A 13,087-nucleotide genomic window follows, 5' to 3' on the forward strand; every position below is an offset into this window, starting at 1 on the left:
ATGCTTTGTTTTTTGTGTTTGTTTTCTGTTTTTTCTTTCCTTCCTTCTCAGCCAGTCTATTGGGGCCCTGGGGCATTTTCCTTTGTCTTTCTTCTTTATCTCTTTTTCTTTCACTTTTAACTTGCCTCTCCTAGTTTTACTCCCTATCTACTTCCTTTTTTCTCATCATGTATGTCTTAACTTTTTTCTGCTACCTTTATCTAACTCTATAAATATTCTCTACTCCCCACTAGAATCCTTTGTACCACTTCTCAGTCACCCTTCTCACAGCATAGTTTAAAGTTTCAAATTTTTCCTCAAGTTTTCTAGGAATGCACTCTAATGTTATTAATATCACAGAAGAAAAGAAAAGAACTCAAAACACTACGATCAGGAAAAAGAGAAAGGCAACTTCCTTGGTCTGTCTTGCTTTAAAGTAAAGAAGCCATGACGAGAGGATCAGAGCGCTCCTGCTGTGTCAGGGGCACTGCCAGTGCCTGCACTGGACGATCCCCCGAAGGCCAAGCATGAGGACGTGGTCCCTGGGGCAGCACACCTGGGCGGTGGCAGAACTCTGGAGCCTCGTGGAAAGCGGCTTCCAAGGGCACTGTGGGGCCCAGTCTCTGGTCTGTGAGGTGGGCAGTGTGGCTTTATCACACACTTCCACCATGATGTGCTGCTTTGGCAGAGGCCTAACAGCAGTGGGTATGCTGCAGCACAGATGGCAACCTCTAAAACAGTGGACCCCAGTGTCTCTCTTCTCCTTGTCAGTTAATTACCCTGATGTATTTTGTTACAGCGATGGAAAGTTAACACAGGACCCAGCCTTGCATAGCACTAACAAAATTACTTCTTACCATCTTTAGTATGAAAAGATTAGAAAACAGCATTGATATAGTATCTTTGTGACTTTTCTCACTGCTGAGACAAAATACCCAACAGGCAGCATTAAAGGGGCAAAGTTTATTTGGCTCACAGTGTGGAGAAGTTTCAGTCCATAGCGGGCTGAGGCAGGGCGGAGCAGCAGAGGGGCATCACAGAGGAGAAACGACTCGGCAGACAAAGCGGTGGAGCAGGGAGCAGCAACCACAGCAATCCTCTCTCTGGCCCTTTTACTCTATTGGGCCTTTAGGCCAGAATGTTAAGACACCCAGCGGTGGGGCAGCCTTAATCCTAGCGTCAATCCCAGCACCACACACACTCTAAATCCAGCCACCCCCAAGAAGTGCCAGCTCTGAGTGAGCCTTTGGTGGACCTCGAGACACAAGCCACAGCTATGAGAAGCAAATTATTTGGCAATAGAGAGAGAAAACTGTCACTGCTCACAGTATCTCACTCATTCCAAAACCTGTCTCATACTCTTAAACCTGGCCACCTGACATAGTACAAGTTTGTTAATGGTTCCTTTCACTGTGAAATTTGACAGCCAGGAAAGTAATCTTTCATTCAACAAATAGTCACCGGCTCTACAGAAGGCCTGTGAAACACAGGACACAATCTAGAAGCCCAGGTCACTTCTCAGGTGGAAGACTGCATACACTACCACAGTGCAAAGGAGCTTAAATCATAGGGCCGCAATTCACGTGTCTCACCGCTGAGCGGCGCTGGTGTGAATTCAGCTGTTCCACCAGCCTGAACGCCATGCACACGCATGACTGCCTCTCAGGGGCTCTCTGACACCGTGATGCAGAGAGGTGTTGACTCAGCAGACCAGGTGTCATCGTATTACAGCTCCTTACTGAAAACATTAAAATCATTGTAGTACAGCTAATCCGTGATGCAGAGTTGTAAATGAACATTATATACGCTGGGAACAGGTGACTATATGATATCCATGTTAAAATTTGATAAACTTCACAAATCTGATATGAACAGTATTAACATTTGTATTTGGGGAGTAATTATTCAAATTCAATCAAATAGATTAGGTCCATTTGTAGACTTTATTAATTTTGTTAGTAAGAAGAACACTAAAAATGATTACAAGGGCCGGAAATATAGCTCAGTAGCATAAGCACCTTCCTGGCAAGTACAAAGTCCTAAGCTCAATTCCTAGTATAAAAAAAGCCTTTCCTTCACAAATGGTTACAAATGTACCACAGTGCATCAAGCTACCCAATGGGACAGTCATGGACATACACTGCTTCTGGCTGGTGGCAACATGCAAAACAAAGTGTAGAGGCCCAGGCCTCAGAAGCAAGAATGTTTATCTCCAAAAGGCAGTATAAACCTGTGGCTGGTTTTTTCCTAAGCAAATCTTAATGCTTCTCTTAAATTCTTTATAAACAAACAATTGATAAAAATTTTCAAGAATTTTAAAAAGACAGAATTTGTAATCATTTCTGGAGATAAAGCTGTCTTTACTCTTTAACACAAATAATATTTCTAACTAGGTTACAAGAACGTGGTACAGGAGAACTACAGATGTTTGAAAATTATCATTTATTTTAAATGTAATTCATAGACTATGAACTATAAAATCCTTACTCCAGCCTTCCTAAGAATCTCCTAGGGTCTTGGTACACCTGCCAGCGACCGAGTCTCATTTATTTTAAGACAGTCAGTTCACACTGCCCTTCTCCCCCTTATTATCAGTTACCAAAATATCCCTATGCATTTTCCACCTTTGCCACAGGGCCAACCTTATACTGATAGTTGCTGAAAAATAATAGCTTTTTTGTATAGAAAATACAGGTTACAATTTTTATAAAACTTTGGGAAACTATACATGTGACATTTTATATTTTTAGAATTAAAAATGATTTTTTTGGTCTTTTTGAGACAGGGTCTCACTATGCAGTTCAGGTTAGCCTGGAGCTCATTCTGCAAGCCAGGTTCCTCTCCAGCTCACAGTCCTCCTCCTGCCTCAGCCTTAAAAATGATTTTAACTTAGAAATTTTTCTTGCTCATCTGGTACCTAATTCAGTTGCTGTCATGTTTATGTCTGTGTCCCCCAGGACTCATGAGTGTGCATTGTTCATTTGTGATGGTTCATTGTATAGTGCTTGGATTGATGGGTTAGTGCTACACCCACCTAGGGGTGGAGCCAGGATGTGATGTAATGGCAGGAAGAAGGTATGTCTTCCTCTTTGCCGGTTCGTGTTTGCTGTTTGCAGCCGCCATGAACTGTGGCCCAGCCGTGCCCGCCTGCGTTGGAGCCAACTGAGTGTGTACTGAAACCTCCAAAAACTGTAAGAAATAAACCTTTCCTTTCCCAACTTTGCGCTTCAGGTATTTTGTCTCAGCGACGAGTAAAAAGTAACTAAGACAGTTGCTTTAATAAGCAAAATATATATTCCAATTAACATTTTATAACCAAATAATGCTGTTTGACAACTAAAAATCTAAGCAAGTGTAACAGTATAAATATATGTTTTTTATGAATAAAGGAAAGTTACTTAATGTATGGGATGACACTTTAAAGTTAAAATTAAAGATAATGATCTGTTTGTTTTGAAACCTTATAGAGTAGTGTTTGGTTTTTTTTGTTTTGTTTTGAGGCTCTGTTCTCACCAGAGACAGGGAAGAACGGGAGAGAAAGGAGGGGAGAGGCCAAGCTCAGTGTTACAGTAGGGGAGTGAGTCGTTCTGGGGTTCTGTTACACAGCAGGGTGACTAAGGGTAACAGCAAAGCAGCCACATCTCCAGGACGGAAGGCTAAGCCGACAGCTACGCTAACTGCGTATCGGTCGTTACATAATCAGTGTAAGCATGGAAACAGACATCAAATTTGTTATATTTAATATACACATAATTTTAATATATATTTGATACATAATTTTATATATGCATAATTTTAATATATACTACTCAATGGACACATGATTACATATATATATACTTACACATGCATACAATATTAAAATGCATGTATATATAATCATTATGTGTCGACCAAGTAATAATAAAGACCAAAGAACCTTTAAAGGAAAATACTCTAAGTGAAACTTGTAGGTAAAAGTTAGAAAACAGAAGAGTAGGCAAAGGTTGGGGAAAAAAGAATACAGAAAGACAAACAAATACTTAAAGAGACATTAACCCTAAGAGTAAAAAGACAACACACACCTAGGGTTAGATCTGATACCACGCTCAGCTCTCCCCTTATTATCTGTTGAGTTAAATGAAACAGTTAGATAGCAGGGGCCTCAGTTTCCCTGTAATAAATAGGTACCAAAAAGCAGCCGATAAAATTAAGCACAACTACATTTGTAAATGTGCATATAGTCAGCACCAAGTAAATCTACATTTGCCTTTACCTTAACTTCTCCCCCTCTACTCACTCAGACAATTAAATTATTTCACTCAACCCAAAAGACTAGATTCTAGCAACGTAAAATCTTCTTTCATGCAATTATGCAATTAGGGAGCAAGGAATGAGGAGAACCAGGGAGCTAAGCTCCAGCCTGTGAACCAGCTGGAGCACAAGCTGGGGAGCGAGTACCTCCCCATCTCTCTCCAGCTGATTCGGAGGAACTGTATTATGTGACTGACTCTGCAAACCTAAACCTAAAGCTGGTAGTCTGAGCACTATTTAGAAGACAGCAATATGTAATATAGCAACTACTGCAGATTTCCTACTGTCTTACCACTGTTTCAATTCGTTTATTTTATTCCCTTTAAAATTAAATTTTAAAAACTTATGCAATTAGGATGTACAAATATAGGGAGGAAATGAAACTGCTCCCACAGTAGGGAGCAGTGTGAGCCTTCCCAGCCCCCCTGCAGTGGCCACGGGGTACACACCACTCTCCACAGTGCACGGCCTTCAGCACACCCACGGCAGCAGTTGTCTGTCGCTCAAAGCCTTGGCCGATGTGATCCGCGTGGGCTCTCGTCCTGTCTTCAAAGAGCATCTCACGAGGCTCGCTGGTTCGAGGTAGGTACTGGAGGTTTTTTATTTCATTGGTAGTTCTGTGGTTTAAAAAGAGTAACATTTATATACCGAGGCTCACTTAGAACACTGAATCGTCATATAAGTCATTCAAAAGGAAATTGTAAATCACCAGCTCTCAAATCAAGCTGTTTTTAAAATGAGCAAGAACACCCCGGAAGGGGCAGCTGTAAGGAAAACCTGCCCGGAAAGAACTGTGGTTTAGCCACGGCTCCACACTGCAGTCCCCGCCAACGTGCATCTCACCTCCTGCCATCTCAGTGACCTGTGCTCAGCTTTGAAAATAGTAAGTGGAAAATCCCAGAAAGAAACGATTCCTGAGTTTTGCACTGCTGGCCATGGGAGCAGCACTCTGCAATCTGCAGCATCTCACCCAGTTCTGCCCAGAGCACAAAGCCCTCCTTGTCCAGGAAACCCGGCCACCCACCCCTCAGTCACTCGCCACCCACACCACCCACTCGTCACTCGCGGTCTTCATCCTCAGATTCACTGTCAGCATCAGCGCGCTTCTGTCCAGGCCACTCCTATCCCACTTAACGATGCTCTAAAGGCAGAGCACTGACGCTGAAACTTCATGCCTGCTTAAAGAAAAGCTGTGAAGTGCTTCTTCCTTTAAATGAAAAGGTGGACCTACAGTAAGCTATTTTCAGAGCAAGACAGACCACATCACTACAGTAGCTGCTTTCTGACTGAGCCTAATTTTAACTTAAACTTCTTCACAGGCATGCATGGACAGGGTTCAGTGCTACCTAAGGTGCCAGGCACCCTGGGGGCTGGGTGCACCCCATGAGGAATGAGGATTATGGCACCCAGAATCCTCAGCTGGGGTTGGGTCTGATGGGCAGGGGACCAGACGCCCACTGAAGTCACATGGCAACAAAGGCTGTATGGACCACCAGGTAACTCTCAGCTATGCAGCAGTGCGGCATCTTCAGGACACGGACCACTTGCCTGGCAGTACCTAGGCCCCGGGACTCCTAAATGAAACAGCAGTAACAGATGAAGCCCCTACTCCCGTGGGAGTTTAGGTTCTGGTCACAGATGTACTTTACAACTGAGAAGTAAATTAGCAAGAAAAATACAGGCCAGAAGAGCTTTCCGCCAGACATGAACAGTAAGAGGCGACACTAATGCAAGTCCCCGCTCCACCGAGGAGCAGCGGGAGCAGCCAAGCCCCAGCCACAGCTGCTCCTGTCCCCTCCTGCCAGCCTTCCACCTGCCCAGGTCCCTCCCTGCGGGCCAGAAGTCTCAGACCTCTACCTCCCCACTTTGAGCCCCTACTTACTATTCTTGTGCAACACTGCACTACAGTCTTCTGCATGTGTGCGCGCGCACACACCCCCGATGCAGCATACCTTCTGGCCAACTAATAAAAGCTTGTGCCAGGCACCGTGCTAAGCACCTTATCTGCCCTCAGCCATTAGGATATGGTGTTCATGAGACCCAACTCGTGGCCTGGAAAGCCTGTTACCTTTTCATGGCAGGTAAGAGTTAAGAACTCCTGAAAAACACATCAATTCTTTTTTGACAGGGTCTTGCTATGTAGTTCAGAGTGGCAATCCTCCTGCCTCAGCCTCCCAAATAACAGAATTATGGGTACACACCACCATGCCCAGCTCAACCTTATTTATTAATAACTTGGGGGCCAGGGATATAGCTCAGAGGCACAGTGCCTACCTTGAAAATGCAAGGTCCTGAATTCGATTCCCAATACTTCCTCCCCCCCAAAAAAAAAAAAACAAAAAATGACACACCTCTCCCTTAGGAATTCATTCATAACATTTCATTCATCCCACAATTCCTAAGTGGCAGCCACTGTGCTGAGGTGTTACACACACAACAGTAACAATCCCAGCACAACCCTGCTGTCATCTAAGCTGCCATTTAGTCCACTTCTTGGCTTCCTTTTGTTTAGTTCCAATTAATAATTGCCATACCCAGCGAAACCATTTTAAGTATTGAGAGAAAAGCTAGTATCTTTCCTAGCAGTATTAGCTCAATTCCCACAATATTAATTTAGTGTACCTATTTTTCTAAACCTTCTCTACACTCACATAAACACACATTTACACGTGAGGTTTTATTTTTTACTTTTCATAAAAACAATCCTCTTAGGTACATTATACTATATTTTACTCTTCTGATTCTATCATGACTACATCAAAAGACATTAGAAACCGTTTCAACTATTTCACCCTATTCTTTAGTGAGAATGTATAAAATGTAATCTACTTCCGCTGTGGTAGACATTCAGGCAGACTCACATTTTTTTCTTATTACAAATAGTGCTACAATTAATATTCCTCCACATTAACCTTCAATTTTTATTCCTTAAGATAGATCCCCCAAGTGTGGGGGGCTTGATCCCCACCCAATGTTATTTATGAGGTACTGCTCGGTTCTTCCCCAAGATGATCAAAGCTGCTCCGCCTTCTCTAGTAATGAAAGACTGGTTATTTACACGCTTGCGAGCTTCTAATATTTCTACTTCATTCAGTTTCCCCAAAGCCATTTGAAAATCTAACTGCAAAAATCTCTTTAAAAAAAAAAAAAATCTGCCTGAGGATTATATTTCTACTGGATTGCTCTCCATCTTTCTTCTCAATTTTGGTAATTCTTTTTATACAGTAATTTTAGTCTGTTGTGTGTTAACTACTGTTTTAGCCCTAGGTAACATTAATACTTTTTTCTTTTTGGTCTTGCTTAGGAAGACCACTTCCAGGCTTTAATTTTGATGCCTGTTCCATTTAAATCTCTAACTTCCTGTTTGACAGAAGAACTCTGTGTTTATCCATCTTCCTTCCCCACCTGGCTCACATCTGGCTCTCAACACACTCAGATCTCCTTCTGGACTCTATCCTACTCCGATAATCTGCTCAATTTTGCAGTAATTTTCTTTATCTGAAAACATGCTCCTTCCATTTATCATCTCTCTCGGTGTTGATGGGTAAAATGCTGGGACCCTGAGCCCAACTGAAATGCACCCCAGGGTGCAGGACTCCCCTCCTTCCTGGCTGGGCCAGGCTTTTAGGGTGTTACTCACACCCGCTGTCAGATGACAGGTTTTCAGTAGTTCTTGTTGAGTTCATTTCAAAACAGTTTCTAATGTCTCTGTAGGAAGCTGAGTTTTTCCACTCCTTGTTAAAATTTATTGTTCTTTCCCACATTGCTCATGTATTATTTACACTGGATGTCTTATAACAAACTAGCAGTATCGTAGTTACTTCTGAATTTACATTCCAATTGTGCTCTACATTTTCCCTTCCTCCCTCCAGTTTCCAGCATGCACACACAAATGTGCACACACACACAGCCCGATACACAGTCGTGCCTCGGCAGTAAAAGTGCACGTCTGCCATCCATACCTCTTCCTCTTGAAAGGTGACTTGGGCACGTCAGCCACGGGGATCATCTGCTCGCCTGGACGCACCCACATGATGGGGCCATCGTCGCTGTCTCTGCGACTCTCCAGCTGGAGGCTTGACAGGGTCCCCCACGGCAGTGTGCACTGGAGAAAGAGCAGTGCAGAATCCACGATTGCAAACAGACCCTAGGGAGCACTGCTCTTCAACAGCACTTACAGATGTGAAGGGAACCCGAGGCTGGACACTCCACACACTCACCCCCTTCCTGCACACAGCTCCGCCTCAAACACAGCCAGAGAACAAATACTCAGGCGGTTCCCCCACCCTGCCAGAGGCACGACTCTCCGTATTCATCATTTGTTATTCTGCCTTCTCCCCAATATATGAGGCATACGATTTTACTAAGTTAACAAAATAAATGCTCCCTATAATTATAAAAATTAACAACAAAAACCTGTTGGTTTTTTTGAGACAGGGATTACTATGCAGCTCAGACTGGCCTTGAAGTCACAGCTATCTTCCTGCCTCAGCCTCCCAAATGCTGGGATTACAGACATGTGCCACCATGCCTAGCCCAAGAATAACATTTGAATTTTTCTTTTTTCCTTTTATTTTTTAAACACTCTATCTCTGTAGCCCAGGCTGGCCTTGAACTCATTCACTGTGTAACCCAGGCTGGCTGCAAAACTTGTGTCCATCTTCCCTTCTCAGGCTACTGAGTGCTGGGGTCACAAGTGTGTCACAAGTGTCCACCACACCAGGCTGGATTCTGAATTTTAACAACAGAGCAGAGTGTGGCAGCTCATGCCTATAATCCAACACCTGGGAGGCTAAAGCAGGAAGGTCCCAAGTTCAGGCTACCCTGCTGTGTAGCAAGTTCAAGGGCAATCTGAACCTCACAGTGAAACAGTGTCTCAAAAATAAACAAACAAATGAAAACCAAATAAATAAAAACCAGATGGTAATCAAATGCTAATAAAACAAAAAGGGAAAGAAAATCTACTTCTGTGTAATTGTCTTAAAGAGGTTGTTGGCTTAAAGCAGATATTAAAGTGTTTTTTAAGAGAAAACGAGTGGGAGGTAGGAAAGAGGAAAAAAAGAAATATACTTCTATGAAATGATGAGGATGGTATTTAAAAATTACATGCCCTTCTGAAACAGGGAAGGACTATTAAGTACCTCTTTAAAAATGCACTTAGTTCGTTTGTTTCAAAAATAAAATTTGAAGCAACTACATAAATAATATTTGGAAATCTGTTTTTATTTGGTACAGGGGACTGAACTCACCACCTCATGCTTGCCAGGCAAGCACTTATACCTCTAGCTAAATCTCCAGTCCTTAGAAATATTTTTAAATATTCAACAGGCCAGGTATGGGGCACATGCTTTTAATGCCAGCCCTTAAAAGGCTGAGGCAGGAGGATCACTTCAAATTCAAGGCCTGCCTGGACTATACAGCAAGACCCTGTTTCAAAAAAACATCAAAAAATATTCAATAAAAAGTGCAAATCCCATGATGTAATCAGTTGGAAGAAACACAAGAGGAGCAAAAAGTTAAAAGGGTCAATGGGGAAAAGAAAGAAACCAACAAAGGGAAAAGGAAGATATATAGACGCGCACCATAGGGAATCGATCAGCAGACATGAATCGGGAGGACCAGTGACCGCTACAGAGGCCCGGCGCCCCATCCACCCCGTGCGAGGCAGGGGTGGACCCGAGCCACCCCGACCGACCACCCCGCACTGCACAGCCAGGAGGACGACGCACCCAGCAGCAGTTCGGCCCAGAGATCCTGCAGGAACTGAAGGGCGCTGTGCTGCCCGGCCCATGGGTCCCTTCTGCAGCTGAAGGAGCGCGCTCTGCTTGGCCACATAGGAGCGGCCTCGGCTGAGCCACACGTGCAGGGCTGCTTGCCATGCAGGACCGCGTCCTTCTGCCCTTTGACGCTGACTCTGAAAAGAGCTGCCGAACAGATGGAACCCCGTTTCCCAGAGGGAGTGACCAGAAAACACTATATTCCGGCTCGCCACCGCCCTGCACGAAGGCCTACATCCCAGGTACGCGCTACACACGACCGTGTCCTGTCTTCCCGGGGTCCCTAAGACCAGCACGCTTGAGCCCGGGCCTCGCCGCCCACCTGCATTGCCCACAGCGTGCACTTAGCCCCCGGTGGGCGGGAGGGCCGGGCGCTAGCCTCCTCCTACCTTGAGAAAGGGCGACTCCTCCAGCATGTCCAGGAACTCAGGGAAGTAATCGCCCACCTCCTCATCCACCGCTCCCACCAGGCTGATCTGTCGCATTGGGCCGGCTCTGTAAGTACCGTGGGAATATGTTCTTTTTACCTGAAGAATACAAATTTAATCAACAGTTACTCCTAAAATAATGCTTGTTACTGTCGTATTATAATACTTTACACTGTCTTGGAATATTAGCATGTAATATGAGGCAAAACAAAAGCCTTTACTAACAATAACAAATAAGGCATTTAAAAAACCCCATATACTAAATCAAGTTTTTTTCTGTATCTATTTTCATGCACTGCTTATGAAAACTCAGATAAGCAACATAATTTTAAACAAATAACATCTCCTTATTGTGTGAGCTCTAATGGTACTGAAACTGCTTTCAGAAGCAGGTATGCCTGCGTTTCTCTAAAGTGCTGGTTCATATCCTCCTAAGTTTAAGGTACTCTCTGAAAAAGCTACAGTAACCATTGCTGCTAGTTTCACCCTTACAAAGCCAGCGGGATGTTCTTCCTTTCTCAGTCTTAGCGGTCAGGCAGTGTGCAGCGTAACACACTAATTATAAGTGTGATTTGGGCCTGGAGATTTAGCTCAGCGGCATAAGCGCCTGACTTGCAAGCAGGTAGTTGTGAGTTCGATCCCTGGTACCGATAAAAAGGAAAAAGACAAAAAAAAAAGTGTGACCTGGCCACCACGAGTCACTTCTCAGAACCCCACTGCAGACACTGGGGTCCACGCCCCACCTGGCGCTCCCATCTCCACTTGTTCCTGTCTCCAAGAAGAGTCCCCCTCCAGTACGGCCAAGCTCTAAGTCCAAGAGCTGACTGTGTCACCCCTGCAGCCCTGACGTCTAGATGCCCGGACAGCAGCAGGAGGACAAAGCCAGGCATGGCGTGCACCTGTGTGACGCAGTCCTCAGCACCGAGCGGTGACCTGAGGGAAGACAGCACATCCAGGGTCCGTGACGCTGTCCGGGGCCTCACTTGGGATCTGCGCACAGCCATGCAGCACTCTGAGCAGCTCTGCAGCCGTAAGGGTGGCTCAGGAACAGGGAGGACAGCTCAGTGCCAAAGCATCTGCCTACTATGCGAGAGGCCTAGGTTTGATCCCCAGCACTAGAAAAATTTTTAAGAAGTGAAATCAGGGGCGGGGGATATAGCTCAGCAGTGCAGCATCTGCCTAGCAAGCGCAAGGTCCCAAGTTCCACTCCTGGTACCAAAAAAAAAAAAAGTTAAATCAAAACAACTTATACTTAAAACAACATTTCCAAGTGTTTTGAAATGTAACATTTAGCTTTTAAAAGGCAGCTTAGGCAGGTAATACAGTAGGTAACTTTCCTATGTGTCAAACTTGCCCATCTAAATGAGTCAAATATCTCGTGTAAATCACTAGGTTCTAACAAAGCAAGAAACAAATTCTTGCTGCCCAGGTGGTTCGTTCTTTATCACAGGACCAATAATGATTACAATGAATCCCATAACTGGGGAGGCTGATGCAGGAGAATCACTGTGATTCTGAGGCCAGCCTGGGCTACACAGTGGGACTCTGTCGCAAAAGAACAATAAAATAAAAAAGTATAGATCTAAGTATTAAAAAACTACAATGGTCTATTAAAAAAATAATAGTATAGATCTAAGTATTAAAAAACTACAATGGTCTACTTAAAATACTTAGATCTATCATGAAGAGAAGGAGGCCTTTAGGAGAGCAATTTTCAGTGAGTGAATTCTACTAAAATAATAAAACATGGCTCAATTTTATGAGCTCTCCCAAGGAAACAGATACACTAAACACACTTTTAAAGCCAGCCAAATGTATTGTTGCTCATTAGATTTTTCCAATAGAGTACCCACAAGAATTAAATACATCCCTACAAAAGCCATACCAACAAAAAAACAGATGCTCTTAAATACAAAGACCCGCAGACCTCAGCTAAGAAAACCTTAACTCTCAATCAGACCGCGGTCCTTGTATATTCAGTCCAGAAAATGAGGCCTTGCTAACCACAAAATTATTCATTTCTCAAATAACTAGAACAGCTACATTCTGCCCTACTCGTTACTAGACAATTCAGGTAACTATTTCCACTCTGAAAAAGATGCCATTGCTAAGCTAGAGAAAGTAGAAACAAATACAATCAGCATTTAGAAAACCAGGACTAATTATTAACAAACTTAGCGTTCAGCACTGCAGAGTAACATTCCAGAGCTTAATACAAGTAATAACATGCGTCTCAGTCAGCAGAGGGACAAATGACACACTTGCCAACACCCCCAGTCCTCCACCTGCACTGAACTGATGCCGCCTGCCAGAGCAGAATGGGTCACAGCCTAAACATGCACCACTGACCCAGCCATCACGTTTGATCCTGATTATATACCTGCATTGACCCACCTTCTGGTTTACACTTGCAGATCTAAGTAAGTGCAGGCCAAACATTAAGTTTTTCTCCTATTCTGCGTTTACTGTGGGACCCCTTAAGAAGAGACTATTTTTGAGCATTTTTGTTTTAAAATGTGATCCCCTTAAAATTCCTAAGTATTTTGAAAGATTTTGGGGAAACCTAAATTTTTTTTACATTTTATTTAAGGAGAAAAAGAAAAAAAAACA

At 43.7% G+C, this 13,087-nt stretch overlaps 1 protein-coding gene across 2 annotated transcripts in view; it reads right to left on the reverse strand.

The window, feature by feature from the left end:
• Rsbn1l (round spermatid basic protein 1 like) overlaps positions 1-13,087 on the reverse strand; it is a 70,073-nt gene that overhangs the window by 14,068 nt on the left and 42,918 nt on the right. For both annotated transcript variants that reach the window (XM_003469811.5, XM_063237561.1), the window contains exons 4-6: positions 10,439-10,576; positions 8,235-8,377; positions 4,722-4,889 (exon numbers count right to left, since the gene is read on the reverse strand). In XM_003469811.5, the coding sequence (XP_003469859.2) occupies positions 4,722-4,889; positions 8,235-8,377; positions 10,439-10,576 (449 nt within the window). The remainder of the gene's footprint in view (positions 1-4,721; positions 4,890-8,234; positions 8,378-10,438; positions 10,577-13,087) is intronic.

This window comes from Cavia porcellus, unplaced genomic scaffold, assembly GCF_034190915.1.
Source record: "Cavia porcellus strain 051 isolate PalLab524CR breed Dunkin Hartley unplaced genomic scaffold, mCavPor4.1 scaffold_2, whole genome shotgun sequence".
In the NCBI taxonomy this organism is placed as follows: Eukaryota; Metazoa; Chordata; class Mammalia; order Rodentia; family Caviidae; genus Cavia; species Cavia porcellus.